The sequence below is a fragment of the Poromitra crassiceps genome (assembly GCF_964638095.1).
Source record: "Poromitra crassiceps genome assembly, chromosome: 12".
Lineage (NCBI taxonomy): Eukaryota > Metazoa > Chordata > Actinopteri > Beryciformes > Melamphaidae > Poromitra > Poromitra crassiceps.
The window spans coordinates 45907038-45934683 of record NC_139632.1 but is presented as its reverse complement, the minus strand read 5'-3'; the positions used below and the strand labels follow the sequence as shown (position 1 = coordinate 45934683).

General features: G+C 45.8%; 1 protein-coding gene across 1 annotated transcript in view; it reads left to right on the top strand.

Moving 5' to 3' along the window:
* kdm4b (lysine (K)-specific demethylase 4B) overlaps positions 1-27202 on the top strand; it is a 96072-nt gene extending 68870 nt beyond the window's left edge. Inside the window, exons 18-22 of the mRNA XM_083648013.1 lie at positions 11269-11463; positions 17040-17219; positions 19465-19584; positions 22514-22606; positions 25024-27202. Coding sequence (XP_083504139.1) covers positions 11269-11463; positions 17040-17219; positions 19465-19584; positions 22514-22606; positions 25024-25560 — 1125 coding nt within the window. The 3' untranslated portion in view covers positions 25561-27202. The remainder of the gene's footprint in view (positions 1-11268; positions 11464-17039; positions 17220-19464; positions 19585-22513; positions 22607-25023) is intronic.
* Positions 27203-27646: the final 444 nt, after the last annotated feature.

Sequence of the window (27646 nt, the reverse complement as noted above, 5' to 3'; positions counted from 1 at the left end):
TTTTTCCCCCGGAGCGAGGGAGGGTGGGAGGAGGGAGGGTGTTTTACAGTAGTGGCTGAGAGAGAGCGTAGTGGCACAGTGCTCCAAGCAGGTCGCGAGGCACATTTTTTGCAACATCATCCAATCAGGGGGCATTCCCTGGCAATTCACATGGACGCGCATTGCTACGACCAGCATAGTTAAGACCAGACGTAAGCCGTGTTGGTGCAACAGGCATAAATCCACTCTAAAGACTGGTCTTAACTAAGACCGACGTAGGAGTTACGACCAGGCATAGTTAAGACCACTTGGTGCAGCCGGGAGCTGGCCCCAGGTGTTTAGCCCAGACTGTTAAATTGAGTGAGCAACGTCAAGCTCAAGAAAACATCCGCTGTTGACTGACCCATGTTGGCTGTAGGAGGTATTGAACCGTCAACCTTTCCGCCAAAAGATGGATAGTAGGGGATGGGAAAATACATAATAATTAAATTATATCACAATACAAAAATGTGACAATGCGTAGTATCTTGAGTCAGAAAAACAAATCAACAATGTTTGTTCCGTTAAATTTTATTTTGCTGTAGTAATCACAAGAGACAATTTCACAAGCTGATATTTTTTAATTGTTGTTCACGCTCTACCAGCCAATGCCATCACTAGAAAGATGTGTGGCTCAGAAATATATGGAAAGAAAACATTTTAATTCCGCAAAGTCAGACTTTCTTGTAATTGACTTGTATTTATTACATCATCATGGTTGTATCGAATCATATCGTGACTCTACCTAAAAAAGTGCTTATTACACGGTGTTGATGCCAAACTAACGCTGGTCGGCATCCAAATACCACTTAAATACCACTTAAATACACTTAAATACCACTTAACGCGTCTTTACAGTTTCCTCCCCCTTCACTCTCAAAATGGCCGCCACACAGCCACCAAGTTGCCTCCTCGTTCCTCACCGCACCACACAGTTGAATTCCTCCTTCCTCGCTCTCCTGTCCTTGGTGATCGTATCCTCTCTCCATCCCTCACGTCCCTCTCTGGCTCTCTTACAGTCTCTCTCCTGCACCTCTCTCCATCCCTCACGTCCCTCTCTGGCTCTCTTACAGTCTCTCTCCTGCACCTCTCTGCATCCCTCACGTCCCTCTCTGGCTCTCTTACAGTCTCTCTCCTGCACCTCTCCATCCCTCACGTCCCTCTCTGGCTCTCTTACAGTCTCTCTCCTGCACCTCTCTCCATCCCTCACGTCCCTCTCTGGCTCTCTTACAGTCTCTCTCCTGCACCTCTCTGCATCTCTCACGTCCCTCTCTGGCTCTCTTACAGTCTCTCTCCTGCACCTCTCTCCATCTCTCACGTCCCTCTCTGGCTCTCTTACAGTCTCTCTCCTGCACCTCTCTCCATCCCTCACGTCCCTCTCTGGCTCTCTTACAGTCTCTCTCCTGCACCTCTCTCCATCCCTCACGTCCCTCTCTGGCTCTCTTACAGTCTCTCTCCTGCACCTCTCTGCATCCCTCACGTCCCTCTCTGGCTCTCTTACAGTCTCTCTCCTGCACCTCTCTCCATCTCTCACGTCCCTCTCTGGCTCTCTTACAGTCTCTCTCCTGCTCCTCTCTCCATCCCTCACGTCCCTCTCTGGCTCTCTTACAGTCTCTCTCCTGCACCTCTCTCCATCCCTCACGTCCCTCTCTGGCTCTCTTACAGTCTCTCTCCTGCACCTCTCTCCATCTCTCACGTCCCTCTCTGGCTCTCTTACAGTCTCTCTCCTGCACCTCTCTGCATCCCTCACGTCCCTCTCTGGCTCTCTTACAGTCTCTCTCCTGCACCTCTCTCCACCCCTCACGTCCCTCTCTGGCTCTCTTACAGTCTCTCTCCTGCTCCTCTCTCCATCCCTCACGTCCCTCTCTGGCTCTCTTACAGTCTCTCTCCTGCTCCTCTCTGCATCCCTCACGTCCCTCTCTGGCTCTCTTACAGTCTCTCTCCTGCTCCTCTCTCCATCCCTCACGTCCCTCTCTGGCTCTCTTACAGTCTCTCTCCTGCACCTCTCTCCATCTCTCACGTCCCTCTCTGGCTCTCTTACAGTCTCTCTCCTGCACCTCTCTCCATCCCTCACGTCCCTCTCTGGCTCTCTTACAGTCTCTCTCCTGCACCTCTCTCTGCATCCCTCACGTCCCTCTCTGGCTCTCTTACAGTCTCTCTCCTGCACCTCTCTGCATCCCTCACGTCCCTCTCTGGCTCTCTTACAGTCTCTCTCCTGCACCTCTCTGCATCCCTCACGTCCCTCTCTGGCTCTCTTACAGTCTCTCTCCTGCACCTCTCTCCATCCCTCACGTCCCTCTCTGGCTCTCTTACAGTCTCTCTCCTGCACCTCTCTGCATCCCTCACGTCCCTCTCTGGCTCTCTTACAGTCTCTCTCCTGCACCTCTCTCCATCCCTCACGTCCCTCTCTGGCTCTCTTACAGTCTGTCTCCTGCACCTCCATCCCTCATGTCCCTCTCTGGCTCTCTTACAGTCTCTCTCCTGCACCTCTCTCCATCCCTCACGTCCCTCTCTGGCTCTCTTACAGTCTCTCTCCTGCACCTCTCTCCATCCCTCACGTCCCTCTCTGGCTCTCTTACAGTCTCTCTCCTGCACCTCTCTGCATCCCTCACGTCCCTCTCTGGCTCTCTTACAGTCTCTCTCCTGCACCTCTCTCCATCCCTCACGTCCCTCTCTGGCTCTCTTACAGTCTCTCTCCTGCACCTCTCTGCATCCCTCACGTCCCTCTCTGGCTCTCTTACAGTCTCTCTCCTGCACCTCTCTCCATCCCTCACGTCCCTCTCTGGCTCTCTTACAGTCTCTCTCCTGCACCTCTCTCTGCATCCCTCATGTCCCTCTCTGGCTCTCTTACAGTCTCTCTCCTGCACCTCTCTGCATCCCTCACGTCCCTCTCTGGCTCTCTTACAGTCTCTCTCCTGCACCTCTCTCCATCCCTCACGTCCCTCTCTGGCTCTCTTACAGTCTCTCTCCTGCACCTCTCTGCATCCCTCACGTCCCTCTCTGGCTCTCTTACAGTCTCTCTCCTGCACCTCTCTCCATCCCTCACGTCCCTCTCTGGCTCTCTTACAGTCTCTCTCCTGCACCTCTCTGCATCCCTCACGTCCCTCTCTGGCTCTCTTACAGTCTCTCTCCTGCACTCTCCGGCGTCTTTGTTGCGCTTCGCTTCGCCATCTGTCACTCTCTCTGTCACCGTCCCTCCTTCCCCGCCGGGTGGATAGATGGTGTTTCTGCGAGGCGAGAGGACGGCGCGCGGGTAAAGTAAGATGTGCCGGGCGGAATGGCAGAATAATCAGCTGTCGTTTCTCACTGCGCCAAATGAACTGCATCGATCCCGCGGGCAGGAGGCAATTTCTCCATCGCTGCCACACCCCCCTCCCTCCCTCCCCTCTCTCCCTCCCTCCCCTCTCTCCCTCCCTCCCCTCCCTCCCCTCTCTCCCTCCCTCCCCTCCCTCCCCTCTCTCCCTCCCTCCCCTCCCTCCCTCCCTCCCCTCTCTCCCTCCCTCCCCTCTCTCCCTCCCTCCCCTCTCTTCATCCCTCCATCCCGACCTCTTCTCGTCTCTCTCTTTCCGTTCACTCGGACCCGCGTTGTCACAAATCTACAAATAATGTCACCCTCTCCCTCCCTTTCTCTCTGAATAATCTAGCAAAGACAAGCCGGCTGTCGTTTGCATCCAAGTGCTGTCAGCGCAGGTTTCCTCCCCCTCTTCTTAAAAGGCCATGAAAAGACGCGCTGCACTCTCTAATGATTCGGATGACTGAACTGATCAAATGTGAACACGCGCCCTCGGAGCCAGTTTATATTGCACCGTGCTCAGCAAGCAATTTGTGTTTTCTTTTTTTTATTCTCCCCCCCCCCCCCCCCCCCCCCCCCCCCCTCCATCTTTGAAAGTTTGGCTTTCGAAGAGAGAGAGAGAGAGAGAGAGATTCCACACGAGCTGCGTTTTGTCAACGTTTTCTCAGCCACACGAACGCTGCACAAATCCTCAAAAGCTGTACTTTTCCCAAAGGAGGCGATGAGCTTTGGGAGGTACAGAGGTTTTTCCTGTTCGTTAGAGAGCCGCCTCACGCTGCTTAAATAAATCATCCTGCCATCTTTAGAAAACTGTTGAATCTTTCCACCTGTCCACTCTCCCTTTTACATGCATACACGCATACACACACACACACACACACACACACACACACACACACACACACACACACACACACACACACACACACAGAGCTCACCAAGATTATCCTTTTATCGGTTGTGTTGATCATATCTGCTGCTGTAATTTTGGAGGTGGCAGTGTGCCTCAGTGTAACCAAAAGGTTGTGGGATTTGAATCCAGCAAGAACCAGTTTTGTGACCATATTGTCAGGGTCCTGGAACTGATCACTCATAAGTCCCTCTGGATCAGCTTAAAAGGTGAAATTAAGTCAGGGTTTGGTAGGTTTCTTTCAAGATTTAATTATTTTATTGTGATGAAGTATGTTTGTACACATTAAGTGTACGCTACCAGTCAAAACGTTTAGTCACATCTGATTGAATGTTATGCTTTTCATTCTCTTAAAGCCATTTTGTCCTAAAGGCTTCTGCTTAAAGGGGGGCCATACCCCCCCAGATATCTGACAAAACGGCATGCTGCTTGATTAAAAAAACAAAGAAAAGAAGCAGAAGAGCATCTTCTCTTGTCTCGCTATACTCTTTGGCTGTGTTCAGACCGGAAATGCAAAAAGGTCCGAGGAAATAAGGGATAAACAAACAAATGAGTAGAGACAAATGAAGGAGGCTTCGATTGATAAATGTCTCCCGTGCTCCTCTGTGGTTCTGACAGGTGGGAAGCTATAAATCGCTCCCGTCCAGCCGCTGAAATATCACATGGGACGGCCCTGTTGAGAGCTGTTGTGCGTTTCCCCGTGTCGGTGCAAAAATTAAGTATTGGCACTTTAATAAAGACATAATTTTTTTTATCGATCTCCTTCCCCGCGCTCCACTACGGTGCCACCGCTGTGATCTGTCGTGTGTGTGTGTGTGTGCGCGTGTGTGTTAGGAAAAACCGCTCCTGGAAAACGTATTGAAATCGCACATTAATCCCAGTCTTCTTCTGTTTAACACATTGAGTGCCAGCGACGCCATATGGCGTCAAGAGAAATTTCCCGTACGCTGCCAGCGACGCCAAATGGCGTCAATAACTCCAAATTCATATTTTGACGGAGGGATGTCGATCTAAGCCTCTTACATCGCCTCTTACAATATGGGAGCTATTGAATGTGTCTAACCTATTTTACAGAACCCTTAGGTGGCGACAGTGCCCTCCCGATTAGACAAAGGCCAGGAGAAAAGAGAGAAGAAGTCGATATGCTTGAAGCATAACGTTACGTTAGCTGTGCCTGTGAAAAGCAGTCATCTGCTGCCACAATTGAGCCCCATCCGTGTCGGCTGCGATAGTCCATCCATATGATTTAGTTGCCGACACGGCGACACCAGCGTCTTTCTGAAAAGTTACATTATTCTCAGCTGGGAGCCGAGGACACGCTGTAAAAAAGCGGGGGGATGCAGGCAGCGGACTTTTCAGTGCAGATCAAACTCAGCGCAAACCGCAGCAGAGACACTCCTCCCACCACGCAAGGAGGAGGAGGAGGGGGGTGGGGCACGCAGGGCACTAACAGCATACAACAGCAGGCTCGATGCATAGAGAGCAAACAAGCTAGAATAGGCTATCTGATGCCCACCAGCAGTAAATCAAGACCAGCAAGAAGGTGTAGGGTCTGCGCACGCAGGGGCCAGCGCTGCTGGTTGCAGCTAAAACATATTATTTGGCCAAACAAAACTCCTTTGTTTTCACTCTTTTATTGAAGGAAATTATTTTTGAGGTGTCATTATATCAGAAAATATTAGCTTCAGAGTCAATGATGTGCTTGAATGATAAAACAAGGGGTGATAAAACAGTGCAGGACATGTTGTGTTTTGAATATTGTTATTATGTTACACATAAAATGAAAGCTTTCAATGTGTAGTTTCTTTTGACATACTTTTTCCCGCAGGTAAACTAGACATTCTAACCTTTCATTTCAGCTATAGCATTTTGTTCAACTCAAAGCAGAATTCATTCTGTCGCCTTTCTAACATAAAGATGTGATTATCTCAGAAACTAATTTCAGCATGCTCTTTTCGGTCGAAAACACTCTTTTTCAGAGGGGTGTATTTCCAAAATGGAACGGTTTATAAACACAGTTTTTTTTTAAAATGAAACAGAAGGGTTCAAAGTTTCATTGAGGCTATTGGTTGTCCATATAAGAGGAACACAAAAAATGATATGGCTATATTAAAATGCATTGCGGCCTATGTGGCACAGTACAGCAACCTTTTGCCCAAGGGCCGTGGCACTCAAAGTGTTAAACACACCACGGCGGTCTAAAACTTGTGATGCTTATTTACCTTACAAGTGTAGCCCTATTTAGTGTAGGCTACGCCGACATTTCAACATAAAGCTGCGTGGTTTTTGAATGACACAAGATTCGCTTCATCTTTTTCCACTGCTTGTAGTATCGCATTTACCTTTTATCGATACGCCCATCTCTTCCACCTCCCCAAGCATGAAAACGTTTTTGCAATATTTTTTTTTCATTTTGCACTGTTTCCACTCAGGTTTTTTATGTGCAAATTGGAAATCCGCATAAAAACAGGTGGATGGAAACCCAACTCCTGCTTACCAGCGCTGTCTATTTTTTTTATTTTTTACTTTGTGTATTTGGTTTATTGTGAACCAGTCGCTAGTTCTGTCTTTCTGTGTTTGATCTGAATGGAGAGATCATAAAAGAGGGATGAATGAAGATGAGAGAGATGGAGGGTTGAAAGTGAAGAATAGTCATCATCATCATCAGTCAACTGCAGAGCAGGTGACCACAAGTTTCCTCCATCCCACCGTGGTCCCAGGCAAGCCCTTCCCTGTCCCCAAACATCTCCATCCCACCGTGGTCCCAGGCAAGCCCTTCCCTGTCCCCAAACATCTCCATCCCACCGTGGTCCCAGGCAAGCCCTTCCCTGTCCCCAAACATCTCCATCCCACCGTGGTCCCAGGCAAGCCCTTCCCTGTCCCCAAACATCTCCATCCCACCGTGGTCCCAGGCAAGCCCTTCCCTGTCCCCAAGCAGCTGTTGCACTCAGATAGCTTGTATTTTGTCTACCGGGTCTCCTCTTCCCGCATATTGTTTTGCGGGTTCTTCATCTGGTAGTCTGAGAATGTGGCCCCAGCAACATAAATTGGCAGTTTATCACTGGATGAGGAGTTTTGAGTTTACCCTGGTTTACATTTCTGCATTTTATATCTTCCAAACTTTTAATGTCAAGCATTATTCTATAGCACTAGTGGACCCGTGGGAGTTAGGCCGCCCCTGGTCTGGAACATGACATAATCACTGATGATGACATCACTGATTACATCATCACTGAACTTATAGCCTCAGCCAGGAACATACTTAGGTAAATTAGCTAATCTGGCTCCCTCAGGTCACCCGCATGGGTGCTCTTTACACTTCCTGAAATGTTCAGCCCGTTCGCACGTAGAATGGTATAGCTGTGGCCGAACAAAGTTCTGCTCACACACGGACACTTCTCATTCTTATAGTAAGATGATGTTGCAAAAGAGTTGATCTTCCTTAACATGTCTTTGGGCTCATGATTCACAACCGTACAGGAGCACAATGACACTTGTGGTGTTGAATATCTTCACTTTTGTTTTGATGGGTAGGGTTGTATTCCTCCAGATATTTTCCGTCTTCCACAGGTAGTAGGTTGTTGAAATAGAAATAGGTGGTCACATGATTTGGGGGGAGGGGAGGTGGGTTTACCTGTCAAAGAGGCAGGAAGAGCAGACAAAGTTCCCAGCCTCAGGCAGAGATTTAGCAGCATCTGGCAGGCCGGCTGCTGGTAAGTTCCCACCCGGGATGAGAGCACGGAACGGGCGAGAGAACAGAGTTAACATGGAGAGGGATTTGAAGAGGAAATCGCTAGAAGACAGAATAGAAAATGGGCTTGTATGAATGTGCAAAGTAGGGTTAGAACAAATGATGCAAGATGCTAAAGGATGCTTAGAGTAAAAGATGGAACGAACCGTTCTGAAACTTGATAGCGACGGATCAGGCAGCTGTTATCGGCAAATAAAAAAGTTGAATCTGGCTGATGACTGCACAAAGCTCTTGATGCACAGACGCTCTCAACCTCAAAACCTCCATTCTATTTTTAATGAATAGAGACTTGTTGGGGTAGAGTACCAAACAGAATCAGAGATGTGAGAGGACAAACCGATTTAAACTGCTGGTCCCTCGCACCATGTTTATAAGGGTTCCTTCCTGCGGTCTCCAGTTGGAGTTTGACTGCATGCCAAACCCCACTGAAACACTGACAGTGGACCTGCCAAACCCCACTGAAACACTGACAGTGGACCTGATTTTGCTTTCAGATACTTTTCTAAAATTGTAAAACTTTTTGATGCTCATTTTGTTCAAACTTTAACATTACATCTGGACGATGCATACAATTTTAACAAGGGCAGCCCCAGTAAGAAGTGTCATGTTGCTGTAAAGTCAGCCCCAGTAATAAGTGTCATGTTGCTGCCTTGCTCTGCTCTTTGATCTGCACAGGGAACAGCACTCCAGCAGCCCTCGTTTTGCTATCCTGACATTTGGTATCCTGCCTTTAATATTTACATTTTAACACATTCACTGCCAGCCGTTTTTTTTTTACTGTAGGTAGCTTCTGCCAAGGTTTTTTTTTGAGGATTCTGGCTCATCTTTCAACAGCCGAGGATTATTTTCTGCTAAGATTTTGTGAACACAAAATATCTCAAAAGAACTAATAGAATGTGTGCTTTCTCTGTCTAAAAGAGTTAGTTTGTAGAGTTAGTAGTTATGTAGGCATTAGCACTTGAATACAGCATGGTTTCAGCGTCTGAAAATTTCAGCTGAGATAAATGGCTTTTTGTGAAATTCGATAGAACAGTCACTTTAACCATTCATTTTTGGCATCAGTAAGACGTCAGACATCTAAACAATAGTTTTGAACAGTAATTTCCTCCATAACAGCAGGAAACCCCCCTCTCCTTCAAACTCCTCCCTCCGTGTGTGTTCTCCTCCTGCCTCCCTGGCTCTGCAGCGGGCGTGTCACAAGCGAGTTGCTGCTGCTGCTGCTGCCTGTCTGCTGGCGGCCGCTCTTTGGGCGAGTCTGGATCGGCTCGCTCGTTTCTTGGGGTTTCGGTCGAGAGCTTTGATGAAGCTTTTGCGATTCTGGTCTTATTTATGCTGCGTGTTTCAAAGTGTGTTCCACCCGTAATCTATTATGCAAATTTGCAATCCCCCACCGCCAGCTCCCTGCGCGAAAGCGAAAGCGTTTTCGCCAATCCATTTTCATGAGAATGGCTTCCTCACGCGGCTGTTTTTGCTTGGCTTTCTCTCGTCTGGAGAGCACTGTCGCCACTTAGTGGGTCGGTAAAATAGATTATACACATTCAATACCTCCCATATTTTAATAGGAGATGTAAAAGGGGTTGATCGACGTCCCACCGTCAAAATTTTTTTTTTTTTTTTTGGACGAGATATCTCGTCATTGGCAGTCAACCGTTGGTTTCTGCTTGACGAGATATCTTGTCCACGGCAGTGAACGTGTTAAGTACCGTAAATTCCGGACTATAAGCCGCGGCTTTTTTCCCGTTTTTTGGCCTTTTTTGGCCCCTGCGGCTTATATAACGGTGCGGCTTATCTATGGATTTTTTCCAAAAAAAAAAAAAAATCTCTCTTTTTTAGCACTCTTTCTAACTATAAATCCACTTCTGTTTTAATTTCCTCTCTTGCCCTCTTTTAACAACATAACATAACATAACATAACACAACACAGGTAAGCAGAAAGAAAAAGACGAAGCAATCACGCCATGAATGAGGAAATGACTCACCTGCTGGAGGCTGGAGATACACGGCTTGGGCTAAACTTTTACTCCGTGAAACACTATCGATTAAGTCCGACATCGCTCAGAGGTTTTGAGCAGCTTGAAAACAAGTTTGAAAACGTGCAGAAGTCCATCCACTCACTCACTAAAGAAACTAAGGCAACCGTGAACAGAGTTTATAATGCGGAAAAGCGCATCAGCGCACTGGAGGACAAAAACAACACAGTGAGTCCGAAAATGGATAAAATGCAAAATCGAAACCCTGCACACGCAGGTTGATGACTTAATCAGCAGGAGTAAAAGAAATAACATTCGCCTGATCAATGTAAAAGAGGGAGCTGAGATTGGTGACATGGACGCTTTCGTGGCAAAATCCTGTGTTACATCCTGGACCTGAAGGAAGGCGAGAAACCACCAGAGGTGGACAGGGCACACCGGGCGCCTCGGCCACGTCCAGACCCCGGCCTGCCACCGAGGGCCATCTTCATCTGCCTACTCCGCTGGCCCGACCGTCAACTCATCCTCCAGGCTGCGGGGAAGAAGCCCCTCACCTGGGAGGGTACGCGCTTTTTCGTCCGGCAGGACCTCTCCGCGTTGGTGCAACAGAAACGCGCAACATACAACAGCATCATCGAGTCAATGGATATCGCTTTGGCGTACTGTACCCAGCGAGACTCGTCATAACCATTGATGGACAGCGGCGGAACAAGAGCTCAAAGTGAAACTGCCGAATATCTTTTGAGTTGGACTGGTCAATAGTACTGTGAGTAACTAAAATAAAAAAATAAAAAACGGAATTCTCTCTTCTTTAGCACTCTTTCTAACTATAAATCCACTTCTGTTTTAATTTCCTCTCTTGCCCTCTTTTCACCACACCGCGGACACTGTGTGCACTGTAAAAAAAAACAAAAAATACCATTAAAACACCCGCGGCTTATAGTCCGGTGCGGCTTATATAAGAAAAAAATAGTCAACTTTGAAGGTGCGGCTTATAGACCGGTGCGCCTTATAGTCCGGAATTTACGGTACTTAGCTGGCAGTCATATACAGAAAATGCAACAGTAGAATTTACTTCAATTACACCAAAAACAAAGGCCTTCCTCAGACTTGAGTGTGTGGACTCAACTATTTTTTGTCCTCACTTGCACTTCGGTCCTGCACCTGTTTTTTTTACTTTTTGACGTTGGATGTGCGTGCCTCTTTTCTGCAATTGTGAATTTTATTACTCTTACACAAACCACCAAGCCTAACACTGTTATTTGTTGTTGTTGTTATTATTATATTTATTAATTTATTTTGTATTTGTTATACTTTTGAATTGCAGAAGTGTAAGTACTGCCACAGCAAGACCACTGCCAACCGGAACCAGAGCGCCTGCATCCAGTGCTCGTTTGAGAACTGCGGCACCTCCTTCCATGTCACCTGTGCCCACATCGCCGGTGTCGTCATGAAGCCCGCGGATTGGCCCTACGTCGTGTCCGTCACCTGCCACAAGCATAAACCACACCCCAGTCAGCAGGTAACGTCGTGTCCGTCACCTGCCACAAGCATAAACCACACCCCAGTCAGCAGGTAACGTCGTGTCCGTCACCTGCCACAAGCATAAACCACACCCCAGTCAGCAGGTAACGTCGTGTCCGTCACCTGCCACAAGCATAAACCACACCCCAGTCAGCAGGTAACGTCGTGTCCGTCACCTGCCACAAGCATAAACCACACCCCAGTCAGCAGGTAACGTCGTGTCCGTCACCTGCCACAAGCATAAACCACACCCCAGTCAGCAGGTAACGTCGTGTCCGTCACCTGCCACAAGCATAAACCACACCCCAGTCAGCAGGTAACGTCGTGTCCGTCACCTGCCACAAGCATAAACCACACCCCAGTCAGCAGGTAACAGGGAGTCAGGAGAAATGTTCAAGCCTCTTGTGAGTGTTGGATAACGGTCATAGCATGGCAGTCTGTTCTGAATGGTAGAATTTGCTGCCAGTGCCACGTTCATGAAAAGTAAATTACTTATATTATACATGATAATTAAAAATATATATAATAATCATCCAATATTTCTGAAATGAAAAGCCAAACAACTTTACCTACTATTGTTTTTAAACAGTACCACAATTTATTTTAACTTTGTTATCAATCACTTTGAATGAGTAGGTGTCACTACTTTTTAAATGGTCGATATCTCATTTTGTATTTTCCTGTAGAAAGTGATTGTGTTATAAATGGAAACAACACAGTGGAAGGTGAATTGAGTTAGTTCGTTTTTGATGAGTGCTGTTACACTTTAAAGGTCCTATCAGGATAGTTCTCAGCAGACAAATTGTAAACTGTCTTTTTGTTATGAAACAACTCTATGAACAGATGAGATGTTTTTGTGGGGGCGACAGGAGCGTAAAGCTTCAGAGAGATGGGCTCATGGCAGGAAGGATCAAGGATTTAGCTTCCCAGACTAGGAGGGAAATCTGTGTCGTTATTTTTCTGTCACATTGTTCTGAACAGAATAACTCGAACACATGATGGAAACTTTGTACTCGATGTTTCTCCCTCAGTGTCTACGATTTGATTAGTACCTTGCTACATAAATTAGCATATTGACTAGGAAAAACTGATTTCAACACAGAGTTCATATTAAATCCACTTATGTGTTATGTGAAGACAATTACTGCATTAGTTATCTTAATAACCTCATTATCATAACGGGTTATGTGTAATATATAAGGATGGGATGACGGTATTGCAGAGCAGAAAACGAATGGCGATATCTGAACTTGGGATTGGAGGAAATAAGATTTTATCTTTTATCGCAAAAAAAACAATACATTACATTACATCATTTGGCAGACGCTTTTATCCAAAGCGACTTACAATAACACATTTTAGTCAGCAATAGAGAAATCAACTATGCAACAACAGTCTATGACAATATAATTTTATCTTTGTGATTTTCCATTATAGGGGATCATCGTGAATATCCTCATAATGAGCATGAATATCCTTACGAGTGACTTGAAAAATCTGCTTAGCTCATTAACATAGTCCTGTTTATTTCCTAATTTATTTTGAATTGTCATTTGCCACAAGGGGGAGCCCACATCTATCCAGCCAGACGTCACCACGGCTCAAGGCTCGGCTGGCCCATTCCCATTGTATGCTGCAGACAATAGGAATAAAGCGCCTGTGTGGAAGTACTACGGATTCAAAACTAAGGAACGAAAGAAAGATGAGATCCACTGCAGAGCGTGCCTGAAGAGGGTGTCTGCCCTGAAGTCCAACACCAGCTGTTTACACGGCCATCTCCGTGACCGCCATCCAGATCTGCACACTGAACTCAAGGTAAAATGAACTAACTACTACTTAACATTAATGTAGCAAGAGGCTAGTGTTGACATTTATCTAATTGTTATGATACCGTGTGTTGTCAACCTCAGTTAACATTTTGGTCACCAGTGAACTTGTTAAAATGAAGCGAATTAGCTATTTAGCTAAATAGCTAACATTAGATAGGTAACGTTAGCTATGTAGCTAAATAGCTAATTTGCTTCATCGTTTACCGCTGAGTTTTATGCATACAACAGTATTTTGATGATTATTGGGATAATATCGTGAATCATTTTGGACAGGATAATCATGACTTGAATATTTAATATTGTCCCGTGCCTAATCTGAACCCCATGTCACAACCCCATATCACATATGGAATTGTATTGTGAGAAAAATATATCGTCCCATCTCAATTAATATAAGACTAGTGCCCTGCTGCTGCACAGAGTGCTGTTTGCTTGTTTATTCAAAGTTTAGTAATATTGAATTAGAGAGCTGCAAACCCGAGGGTACCCTCACGGGCCCCTCGGGCCGACCAAAACGGGCCGAGGCCGGGCTTGTTTTTTATTTATTTTTAATTAATAGGTCCGGGCCGGGCCGGGGCCGGGCCGTTTCAATAATTCAATTAAATAATGTTGTATTAGCGTACTCGCTTGATTTGACACAGCAGAGCACAGTCAGATAAGGAGGAGTGCACAGACACTCCCCCAGCCACACACAGACCCTCACGTGACGTTAGTAGCTGTAGACAGCTCCCGAAGAGAGATAGAGAGAAAAAACAAGCCGTTTGTGCCGTGTCCGTCCATGTACAGCGAGCGGACAGCTCCCGAACAGAGAGAGAGAGAGAGAGTCAAATAGAGAGACAGACAGAGAGAGGCTGCGCAGGACGGCCGCGCGGCGACGCAGCACGCGGAACAGAGAGGGAGAGAGATGTGTCATTATATCGTAATATTGGCTTCGGGCCTCGCAACGGGCTCGGGCCAATCAATTTTATAACTCCTCCGGGCCGGACCGGGCACGGGTCTGCATGTCACGGGCCGGGGAGGGCTCGGGCCGAAATTTCAGGCCCGCGCAGCTCTCTATATTGAATGCATCGTGTGTCCAAATTACACCAAATCCGACAGGGGAGTGTGAGACAGTAGCGGCTCGTGCATTTTTGTCCAGGGAGGGCTATATATAGGCCTGGACGATGGGGTTGAAGTCAATATGATAATCATAAGGATTCTTCTCAATATCAATATATGTTTCACATATGCAAAATCAGTGTTCATCTCATTGAAACGAATGGTGATGTCAAACAAACCTTATATTTTCAAATAATATTCCTGCCATACCTCATTTGATCAGTTTTTAAGTAACATTTGCTTGTCATCATCAATTTAGACAGCAAAAATGTCACTATTAAAATAACTTCATATCATCACGATGATTCCACTGAAAGACAACAATAATAGGCTATTGAATTATCGTCCACTCCAGCCCTAAATCAAGCAAGTAGTAACGGACGTTACTAGCTACTAGAAACGAGTGTATTTTCTGCCTCTGTCTGTAGCCTGTTGTTTAATGGCGAGCTCAGGGTGATCTGGTCCAAGCTCTTTCACTCGATGCTTCTCCTGTAAAGTCAGTCTCTCAAACGGCGTCGTTTTGAGTGACTTCACAGAATTTTCTTTCTCCATTCTTGCAAAACGTCTTTTGTGTTTTATGGCAGTTGAAAACAAACTTCTTTGCTTCCGGCGTGTGCTGCAGGGAGACAACAAAGCCGTCGGCGTGGGACTGCTACTACTGTTTATATATACTGCGTCGCTACCCATCTACGTAGCCTAGCCTACGTCACGCCACTCACTCTATACTCACTAGATACGTGCGCCCAGAGCCCTCCCAAATCCCTTTGTTTTTGAGCGTGAACAGCGCATGTGCAACTACACAGATCCTGATACTCTAATGGTCTGCACTGGTGGAAACCGGAAGTCCCCGGACGGCGTCCGTGGCAAGTCGGTGCAAGAAAATATTGACCCAAAAACAGTACACATGTAGATAATTATGAATCTACATATTTATTAAAGATTATATACTCACTATCTAATATTCACCTCGCTCATAAAAAAAATATATATATATATATACAGTATATATATAACGTTTTATTTCCCTCTTCTTCATGTGGATAAAGTAGGTTGGGCGGCGCCCTGGCGCCCTCTAGTGGCCGGCCGCCACTGGTGTGAGACCCTGGAAACTGAAATCCAAAAAAAACGAACTCTGTAATTTAGGGTCTTATGTGAGTAATTATAAGCCTCAAAAAGTTTGACACATTAGTTTAAACCCAAATCCTAAATATCGCCATTTCAATATTTACAATTTCTCGTGAGGCAGCTTTGAATTGGGCTGTGCTGAACAGCTTCAAATTCCCCTCCTAGTGACATCACTAGGAGGGGCCAATCAGTGACGTAGCTTGCAGTTGTCCATTCAACAAAACCTTCGTGCCCCCGCAGCCCGCTGGGACTCTGTCTGAATGGGGCCCATTCGTATGTGTATTCCCAGTAACTAGCCAAAGCCAGCAAGGACAATCAAACCACTCCACCCCACCTCTCCCCCCACGATTTGGGAGCTGGTTAAATGCAACACGCCAAGACATTCCACCAGGGAGCATGAAGGGATAAATTCTGCCTCGTTTTCTGCCTCGTTTTCTGCCTCGGACTTCGCGGAGGCAACCATCCTCGGCTTCGCCTCGGACGGTTCACGCCTCCACGTCGTCCCTTAAAAAGTGATAATGGACACCTCGTCGTGCATTAACCCTTACATATAGGCTAGGCCTAGCCTAACTTTTGTGGGGAGAAATAAATTTAAAACTAGTCGGATATTACTTGAATGCCACTTGTAAAATAAATCACCCACAGTGATTGATGACGGTGCGACCACTATTTTGACTGCCTCATTTTTGGCACAATGCCAGGAATGGACCCTCTGTTAAAACGGCATGTTTTTGAATGGAGTTTGGTTACAAATTCGCTAAAGCTGTTTCCTATCACATTTCTTGTTATCGATACAATTAACTGTTTCCCTGCTCTCCCCCCTCAGCTTGAGATGGCAGCCAAGGCCAAGCTTCAGATGGAACCCAATGATCCCAACTCTCAGATAGCACCCAAGTCTCCCATGCTTCAGGTAGCACCCACGTCTCATATGCTTCAGATGGCATCCAAGTCTCCATTGCTTCAGATGGCATCCACGTCTCCTATGCTTCAGATGGCATCCACGTCTCCTATGCTTCAGATACCACCCAAGTCTCCCATGCTTCAGATGGCATCCAAGTCTTCTATGCTTCAGATACCACCCAAGTCTCCCATGCTTCAGATGGCATCCAAGTCTTCTATGCTTCAGATACCACCCAAGGCTCCCATGCTTCAGATACCACCCAAGTCTTCTATGCTTCAGATACCACCCAAGGCTCCCATGCTTCAGATGGCACCCAAGTCTTCTATGCTTCAGATACCACCCAAGGCTCCCATGCTTCAGATACCACCCAAGTCTCCTATGCTTCAGATACCACCCAAGTCTTCTATGCTTCAGATACCACCCAAGTCTCCTATGCTTCAGATACCACCCAAGGCTCCCATGCTTCAGATGGCACCCAAGTCTCCTATGCTTCAGATACCACCCAAGGCTCCCATGCTTCAGATGGCACTCAAGGCTCCTAAGCCTCAGACGGTGCCCAAAGCTCCTAAGCCTCAGATGGTGCCCAAAGCTCCCAAGCCTCAGCTGGTGCCCAAAGCTCCCAAGCCACAGCTTTCACCCAAGGATCCTAAGGATCCGACCCTCGGCCAGAAGGTGATCGGTCGAAATGACGACGGCTGGTTCTACCACTGCACCATCATCGGCATGGCGACACAGAGCTTCTACGAGGTTAACTTTGACGACGGCTCATACTGCGACAATCTCCACCCAGAAAACATCATAGTGAGTCTTCCCTCTGACCCATTACACATACATACAGTTAGGCCCGTGATATATTTGGACATTGGACACAATCTTCATCCAGTCGCGTCAAGCAAAAGGAGATACTTGTGTCCACTGTTCCTCTTGTGTTTTTCCCTTTTTCCTTTCTTTCATGCACCCTTTAGTGTTTAAAATTGGGGAACACTTGAAAATCTCCCCTGTATGTATGGTTACTTGTGTTTTAAATGTTTTACCGTAGGCTATATTCCTCTAATCAGAATGGATTCCTTTTATAATAAGAATGTTGTGGATTTATATAGCACCTTTCACAGAACCCAAGGTCGCTTAAATTCTGTAGTGTTTCTCGCAATTTCATTGTATGCTGTGTATATAAAGCAATTTGAACTGCAGTCCATGTCTGAAATAAATAATGTTTAATAGAAGAAGTTCTTGTTTAACATGACCACGATTAGGTTATTCTACAACAGTGTTTCTCAACCACTGGGTCGTGGCCCACTGGTGGGCTCAGCGTGCCATCTAGTGGGCTGCAGAGGACCTCTCACATCGAGATGGTGGACAGCTCCAGTTAAGATGCTTCTTAAGAGCCTTTTTTTTCTTCTGTTAAGAAGGCATTTGGGAAACACTTCTTTGGAGCCTTCTTAACTCCTTAAGAAGCTAAGCTTCTTAACTCTTAAGAAGCTTCTTTGTTGGGAAACTCAGCCAATCTCAGTAAACTTTATATGCATTTTTGAAACAACTGAAAACTAGACTGCACTGCTGCACCACTACCAGTCAAAAGATTGGACGCACCTTATTTTTCTAAGAAATAAGCATTTAATCATAGGCCTTTCGATCAAAATGAAAAACATAGAACATTCACTCAGGTGTCCAAACTTTTGACTGGGTGTACATGCTTGCCCAGCAGTAAGTAAATTCATATAACCTGTAATAGCTCACTACTTTAACTGAACAACAAACATTATCCTCTTATACCACTTTCAGACCAACGACCAGAGTTGAACCAGGGTTACTGGACCCATATTTAACCCTTTTTTGGCAATTCACACCAACTCCAGCTTAGTCCTTGGTCATGAGTCATAACAATTCAGATAGGACCCAGCTCACAACCCAGGAAAAAGGCATAACAATTAGCATAACAAATAGCAGCAGGTGGTGTAATTCACACTGAAATCAACCCGTGTCCGACACTGGTCCAAGAAGTAGGTCGCCAAGAAGAGTTGGGCAACCCGGGTTAACCCTTTCAGACACCAAATCAACCTGGGAATAGCCCTGGTTGGACCCTTGGTTTGAAAGGGGTATTTAGTAATGCCTACTAATCTAAAATTGAATCCTCACCAAAGGATTGAGCCCACTTACGAAGTCCAACAAACATGCAAAACCTAAATCAAACAATCCAGTCCAAATGGCATTAATTATTTTATCAGGAAACCAGGATAGTATGAATCCTGTAATAGGTAGACAAACACTTCCACAAGCAATTTGAATAGTAGAAATGTGAAATGGGGGGGAGCAGTCTTTTAATGCAACTGCACTGAATTACCAGGGGCTTTTTCAGACATGCATTTCAACACGGACCTAATGAAAATCCCTCAGTCTCTTAGCGAAATCAGCACATCCAGACGATGGCCAGAAAGAACCCAAGGTTTTTCATTCTTAACATTTTGACCCAGTCTGTGAGTCTGTTGACATTTTCAACAGTAGGTCAACCCAAGGACCTGCTTTTCTTTACAAAGCATTTTGGCAAAGTAGGCATCACTTTTACTTTTTTTTTTTTTACAAAACTCTCCATTTATACTAGAGACCAACCACGTATCTGCCTAATCCAGTGGGGAGAACGCAAAAAACATCTCCATTTTGAATAAATGCCTTCAAGACAAAGTGCTGTTAGGATTTAAAGGTAATTTCACTCGATTCAGACCAGCCTCGATAGCAGCGTCTATCTTGTCTATAGCGGTCACCATTCTTGTTAGACCTAACAACGGCATTAATCCCGCCTGTTGCACCGTTTATTGGCGCTGATTGGCTAATCATTAGTCCTCCTTCCCGCTCATTGGCCGAAAATGTTTTCAACATGAGAAACCGCTGTTGCATGTCACAATGCCAGGCAAGGATGTTAGAGGATAGTACATGTTGCTGTTTCTCCTTTGCATTCCTGCCACCTATCTTTTCACTCTCCTCCTCTTTCATGTTGTATACATTATTGATTCTCTCCCTTTCTTTCTCCCTCTCTCGTCCTCTCCCTCAGAGTCACGATTGTCTCCATAATGGTCCTCCTGAGGTGGGCGAGCTGATGGTGGTCAGCACCGCTGAGGGTCAGACAGTCAACGTCTCCTTCGTCAAGGAGCACATCCACAGGCTCTACCAGGTGAGACAGAACAGAACAGAAGGCTGCTACTAGTTACAACCCCCCCCCCCCCCCCCCCGCGCTCAGTGTGAAGTGTCTCTGAGCAAGGCACTAAGGGGCTGGCTGTCACATACTCAGTGTGAAGTGTCTCTGAGCAAGGCACTAAGGGGGGGGGCTGTCACCTAGAGGTTAGAATAGAAAAGCGGGCTTGTGGCCTGACTGTTGCCGGTTTAAATCCCCAGAATGGCAGAAATGGGAAAACTTGGGTAAAGGTAAAGTGAATGGAAAAGAGCAAAGTGTGGAGTTACTGTGGTTGTATATCAAGAATTAAAATGTGTTACTCGGTTACCTGAAATGTTAAACTCTGATAATGCAGGTGAATAGCGGATAATTAATTTCCATAAAAATATTATTCCCATGTGTTAAAGGTGGATGAAAAAAGGGACTTTAAGGCCTTGGCCACACTGATCCGTCAGAAAATGGACAGAATTATTGAACGGACAGATGTCTGTCCGATGATAACTGAGTCTACGTCAAACCCCTCGCCCAAAGCGCCGGGGCTGCTCCACGGCTGGCGAGCCTGCCTGCGCAGCCTGCATGCAGCTCCTTGGAAATGTGACTCGATGCAAATGACATGAACAGCGCAAGTATAATATAATGTAGATCATGTGCAGATAACTGGAGATAAGTATATGCACTACATTCTCCCCTTGGACTAACTTCTAGTCACTGAAATCCTAGTGAAATCACACAATTTTACTCATTTTGCTGGGTAATCCCTTATAGCCTCGTTCACCGCCTCGGCCATCTTCTTTGAAAAGTTGAAACAAATCTCGGAACGCCTCCTCTCGAGACCTCGACTCTGATCGGCTAAACGGACAGTGACTATCCGACCATCCGATAAGTCCGTCCAGAAAAGTTCATCCCTCTTCAACTTTCTGTCCATCAAAACGTATGCAAGTTTTCTGGATACGTACGCTTCTGAGTGCTCCACGGACAGTCGGACAGCTGTCATTGAAAATGAATGGACGTGAACAGAGAAATGAACACGCACAGACAGACACCACGGATCAGTGTGGCCAAGGCCTAAACCTCCTGAATGCACAAGGGCGATATTAAACAAGTAAACCCGCCCAGCAAAGCTTTGCTTTGTTGCATCTACAACATCACAAAGCTATAAAGTGCAAATTATGGAACAAGGATGATGAGAAATCAAATCACTACAGTGGCTTGTTGTACGGAGACATCATCTCATCATTTCTACTCTGATCAATGACTCATTGGTTACCTCCCTAGTGGAGCTGTATGAATGTGAAAACAAGCTGTAAAAAGCATTTCTAAAATACCGTTTTACCAGGTGTGGTAGCAGAGACTTACAGGTATTCAGCCTGCGAACGTCTGCTTCCAGGATGGTCTCTCTAATGTCTAATGCAGCCTTGGCTTTCAGAGTTTTTTCCACTCCCAGTCCACTCAGTATTTCTCACCGTGTGGAAACCTTGGCTGTCCTTGGAGATGATGGCGGAGCATCCCGATACAGTGCAGGGCATTAAAACGCGAAGCGGACAGATTTAGCATCGCCGCTGCATGCTCGGGAATTTATGGGGCGAATATGCAGAGTGCTTACAAGGTGGAAAACGCAGAAGGCGTGGAGCGAGATCATGGAAGTGGTATCAGAGGAGGCCATCTTGAAAGGCGCTCAAACACACACACACACACACACACACACACACACACATGCATGCATTAGTAGACACAGTTAAAGTGTGGTTGTTAATCTCAGACTGCCATCACCCTGCTGCTCTCCTTTTAACACTTCTGGAAGAGAAACGTTAGAGAGAAATAACTGTAACCTAAAGGTCACCGCAACAGTTAACATGTCCACTCACAGCCTGTCAAAGTGCCATTGAGCAAGGCACTTCCCATTGCTTTTAAGAATTATGAAATAGGGGGGCACGTTGGCGCAGTGGTAGTGCTGTCGCCTCACAGCAAGAAGGTCCTGGGTTCGATTCCCGCCTGTGACGCTATGTCCTCAGTGCCCACTGCCCAGGTGGGGTTGTCAAAAAGGGCCTCTCTGTGTGGAGTTTGCATGTTCTTCCCGTGCTCCCCTGGAGCTTCCTCCAGATAGGAACTCCCCCGCTAAAAAGAAACATGCAAAAAAAACATAGAAAAATTAGTTATGAAATATGAAGAATTCCTTAGGTGTCTGTAAAAACACAAGATACATTTTTCATATGTAGACATTCTTCTTGTTAATTCGGCATCAATATAATCCAAAAAGATAAATGAGAAAGCCATTTTAGCCATTTAGCTTAGCAAGCAACCGAGTGGTTAGACAATCTGCTTCCAGTGTACAGTAGCATGTGCATGCCCAGTGTAGGTGAATGGTCATGTGATGTATGGTTTCAGGCATCTTAGTATGCACATCGAGATTTTTCTGGATGGCAGCTTGTGTGGACGGAGATCGCTTACCTTTTAAAACGTTGGTTAGAACAAAACCGTATTAGTGTGGATGTAGCCTGACCCTGCCGCCCTCCCCTCCTCCTCCCACTGATGGGTGGTTGCTGGCCAAATCCAATGTCTTTTATAGAGCAGCTGTCCTCTGCACTCGCAGCATGCAGGGCTCGTTGTCCTGAAAGAAAACAGCTGGAAGAGTTGCTTACACCACATTTGCTCCATTCCTATTTACATCTTATTCTCCTTTTGATGTATAACTTTGATCTTTTGATGTACTACTACTTGCTGCTACAACATCCTAATTTACCAACAGTGATAATTAAAGATGTGTTAATATCTTATGATTACTTTATTATTACTTCTCATTGTCCACAACTGAGCAGACGAGCCCAATTGGCTAATGGCTATCACTGTTACCTATTAGCTGTTGTTTTTGTTTCTGTTTGTCTTCTTTAAACAAACCTGACTTGACTGCCCTGTCTGTCTCTCTGTCCAGGTGGAGTTTCCGGACCAAACTCAGCAGCTGCTGAAACGCTCAGAGATCCACCTGCTAGAGCTGGAGCTGCCCAAGAGGGTCCGAGCCCGGCTGGTGAGTGTTTCAGTGCTGCTCGCTCTGCCTCCTACAGGACACATGCACCAAAGGCCTTAGCTTTAAAAATGAATAGGAGTTGTGGGGTTTAAAAAACCCTGCAGAACCCCTAAGAGGACATGGGCAAAACAAAAAATCTGTTTCTGGTACGCACAGAAAACTTAGCTGAACCATCTTGCAGCCAAGCAAGCTATAAGAAAAGCATGAAAGCTATTTCCAAATGTTATTTTGCTTGAAATGAAGCAGACCCTTAGGGAATAATGTTTACAACTTGGAGGCCGGGGGCATGAGAACGGGATAGCAAAAAGCTGGGAAAAGGGAAAAACAAGAGCTGTTGTGTTTTAGAAATCAATAAGAAACTGAAATCATGAACACAAAACCCCCACTAGACGCATTTTTCTCAAGAATGCCGATTTGGTTTGGTTGGTGGATTGGAAAGGTTGCAGAAGGAAATTATTTGAAAAGGGCAGTTCAGCAGTACCCTAGTATCATTAAAAAAAAACGGATACCAAGACACTTAAACCTGCAGATAAAACAGACATTTATTCAGGCAAATGAGCAACACGCTGCTCGCTGCAGAGGAAGAAGGCTCATGTGGGCTGAAGTGCGCCGGTCGTTAGCTTGAATAAATGACTGTTTTATCTCGTGATGAAACAGCCTCGTAAATGTAAACCCACCTCTGACGGCCAAAGACCATGGACTCTACAGCAGTGTTTCCCAACCGGGGGTACGGGGACCCCTAGGGGTACGCGAGCACATTGCAGGGGGTACGCGGAAAGATTGAGGATTAATACAATTTATTTTCAGATGAGAGGAGAGAGAGAGAGAAACTCTGCGCCGCAACTATTGTTCCGGGGAGCCCCGGCGGCTCCCCGGAAGGTGTTAACTGTGACACCTCTACTCTGTGAAAAACAAAAGAAGTCGTTCACGTTGGCTGCAGGTCAAACAATAGCTCCCACTATGCGTGGCTCAAACGCCCGGCTGATCCGGATTTCGGTTCAGGCGAGCCAAGGGAAAAAAGGAAAAGGGAGGCCAGGTCTAAGCCGCGGCTGTTCAATGAAAAATACATTTTGTATGGATTTACCTGTAGGCCTACCTCAGCGGATCCACCGCAGCCACAGTGTTTTTTCTGTGGCGAAGTCCTGGCAAATAATTAAATGAAGCCAGCTCATCTGCAACGCCACCAGAGCACCAAACACGCAGCATGTCTTGGTAAGACGAACTACTTTTTCACTCGAAAACTCTCACTGTCACTGTCACTGCTTGTGGCTAAATCAAAAAAGCCTAATTCAATCGTTGAGGATCTGATTCTTCCTGCAGCCCTGATGTTAGCTGAAACTATGATCGACAAGAAAGCAGCAGACGCTCTCAAAACGGTTCCATTGTCAAACAACACAGTCTCTCGTCGGATCGATGATATGTCAATTAATATTGTTGGACAAGTTGTGAATAAAATGAAGCAAGCAGGTCAATTCGCTTTGCAGTTAGATGAAATGACCGATGTCAGTGGGGAAGCCCAGCTGCTAGCTTTTGCTCGTTATAAAGACATGTCGGACATAAATGAACATATTTTGTTTTGCAAGAAGCTTGTAGGAAAGACAACTGGCGAGAAAATATTTCAGATTATAGACAGCTTTTTTAAAGACAACAATCTGGAGTGGAAATCTTGTAGTCATATCTGTACCGATGGCGCAGCTGCAATGACGGGGAAAATCAAAGGACTGTGATGTGCACTGATTTGAACTTTTGCTTTTTGGATCTACTTATCTTATGTGTGATATTTTGCCTGGTAACAGCTGCCCCCAGAACTGTCAAAGCTTATGAAAGACAAACTAGCTCAGGTGTCTTTTTAAAAGGTGCCAAGTGACTGAATAAAAATAGTTGAAACTGTTACTGTGTTAGTCTGAATATATCTATCTCTATATAGGCTATATATAATATTTTGCTAATTCTCAATAAGTGTAGGCTATAGCTATTTGTATTAAAGGGGAGTCATTCAAAATGATTTTAATTTAATATTGTTTTAATTTAATAATCAGTTGTGTTGGATAGTAAAAGTTGAATGAGATTAATGGAACAAATTTGGGAGAATCATCAACACGCTGTCAGGGGGTACACTTGGCATGGCAAAACAGCTCAAGGGGTACACAGCACAAAAAAGGTTGGGAACCACTGCTCTACAGGACGCCCCGGACAAATGCTGCTTGAATGTTCGTTTGTGAGACTGAGAAGCTTTTCAAAATCCTCAATGATTTTGAAAACACATTCCACACATGACAGATTTTTCACAATTCACGGTGTGCATGTGTGTGTGTGTTACGCTGCCGACACGTGGCGTTTGTGACAATAAAGACAGGCTTGTCCTCGTTTAGTTTTTGGAGAGATCTGGTGTAAACCGTGTGTCTCTCCTCCCTCAGTCTCTCCAGGCGATCCCAGTCCCCGTTGCCCGGGAGGTTTCCTCAGCCGACGGCGCCAAAGCAGCCAAACGCCGCCGCCTGCCCTCCAGCTCGGCTCCGCCCCCGGAAACCCCCATGGAGGCGACAGATCGGGCTTCTGCCCCGGCACGCACGCCGGCCGCAGGGCATCACAGTGTTACCCCCCTGACCTCCTCACAGCCTCCTCTGCCCCAACACAGCGCCGCCCTGAAGCACCGTCCCAGCCCCGCCCCCGGCCCGGCCGGCAGCACGCAGAGGGACACCGATACCCACATGGACACGAGCCCCGCCCTCGCCGCCACTCTGACAAAGTCGGCCTTGGCCTCCTGCCCCGCGCTTCCCCAGCCGCAGTCCACGCCTTTCCAGACCATGTTGAACTCTGACCCCCTCCTGTCTGCGCTCTCCCCTCCCCCGCCGCCCCAGCGTGGCTACTCGCCCAGTCCCGGCTACGTCTCCTACATGGAGACGCTCCTCAACTCGCACTTCCCTCAGGACGACGGGCACGGGCCCCTGTATTGAACACCACAACCACTCCATTATTCCTTGGCCGGTGGAAGGCTAAGCTGATAGGAAGTAAGCTAATGGAGGGCTGTGCTAACAAGCGCTATGCTAACGGACAAAATGCATTAGAGCTCAGGCCCGGAGCAGGAAAAGACAAAGATACGTATACAAAGCACTCTTCCTTTGATGCATGTGGGTTTTTATTTTGGATTTCTTTGTGTTTGCTGTGGTTTTTTTAGCCTGCTCTGAAGCAGCAGCTAAAGAGGACTTGGCTTTTTTGTTATTATTATTATTATTATAATATATATACAATATGTATAATTGTGTTTTGGGTCGGCTAATGTGCTTTTCTCCTCCATCTTGTATAAATGAGTCTCTGGGTAGCATCAACTCCATACCTCTGCGTTAATTTAACAACAAAACACCGCTTTCTTTTATGATGACAGCCTCTGGTGGATCACTTTTTGCATTGTTTCGATCAAATAACCAGCAAAAAAAAAATCTATTTTTGAATCCAGCCGCTCATGGCTTTGAAACTGTTTGAAGGAACAAACTGCAACAAACGGGACATTTTCAATAAGGTGTTTTCTCATACAGTAGGAATGCAAGAGGTAAAATGGGGGATGGGGTTAAGAATATATGTATTGCAGGGGGATTCAGTATTTAAATGTCTTAGTCACATATTGAAATAATTATTTGTAATAAAGTTAAAAACAAATGTTGAATGCAAAATCTAGTCGACTGGTTTGCAGGATGCATTGGAATTGTTGTGAAGACGTGTCACGGTAGTTACTGATGGTGACCTTTATGTACAGTATTGACGCAACTCACTAATCGTCATTTGGCGGCTCCACTTTTTACATCCCGAACTCTCAGGGTTCCTACAGCTGCAAAATCAATTTAGTTTAATACCGAAGACTTTGCAAAGTTTGCAAACTACACAAACATTTTTGGAAAATTGCTATCAAATATTACTATGATGATTAATACTACCCCATTTTATGTATTTGACCCCATATATTGTGATTTGCTGTTAAGTATAATCTTCAGCTTTAAAGTGAGCGTCTTTGTTTACGGTTACTTTGAAATAAAATTGTGGAATTATGGTTTGGGACAAGTCTGAATTTGGAAATGGAATATATATGTAGGAACCCTGTAATCTGAAACGTTTTGTATCATACTTAGTTGAAATTGTACGTAGAAATCAATGTTGTATAGGCTGTTATTAACGTTCTGTTTTTTCTATTAATGTACCCTTTTTTATGTTCATTTTCTGAATTGACTTCACAGAAGTGGCCAAGAATTTATTTCATTCTAAAAATAATATTACTTATTTTTGCAGATTTCCAGAGGCATAGGACTCAAGTTTGTACTCTGACAAACCACATTTTAGTGCGACAGTGGTGCGGTGCTACAGAGATGCTACACTACTGATGGACTGAGTTTCCAACACTGTCACACTGTACATACCGCAGGCCTCGTGTATGTGAATCAAATTTGTAAATGTCATATATGATATAGCTGTTCTTTTTCCATTGTTTTTTCTCTCTCTCTCTCTCACATCACCTACTGTATAACTGAAATGTTGGAACATGATGTTCCTGTATCCAAATCCATCAAGAGAATCTTATTTCATAGGGATTAAACTGGGTTGCTAGTCTCCAACTCTCCTGGCTGTTTCTTTTCCTCGGTAGCTTAAGAGTTGTCGGTTCAGGGCGTCTGGGTAATGTAGAGGTAAAAGCACTCTCCTACCACCGCGGAGACCCGGGTTTAATTCCCTGCAGCGGTACCTCTGGCTTGGTCAGATGTTCCTACAGACACAATTGGCCGTGTCTGCGGGTGGGAAGCCGGTGGGGCATGAGTCCTGGTCGCTGCACTAGTGCCTCTTCTGGTCATTCGGGGGGAGCGGAACTGGGGGCAAATATGGGGGGGGGTGGGGGAGTGGACAAGAAATGTCTTCACCTCCTGTCCAGGTGTTAGAATATTTGGAAAATGCACATGTATCTGTAACAATTTTGAAAAATCCCACTCCCAGTCAAGTGAAATAGGTCAGCTAAAAGCATGGAAATAGAAATGATGAAGGCCCCAGGAGACTGAATGGGTC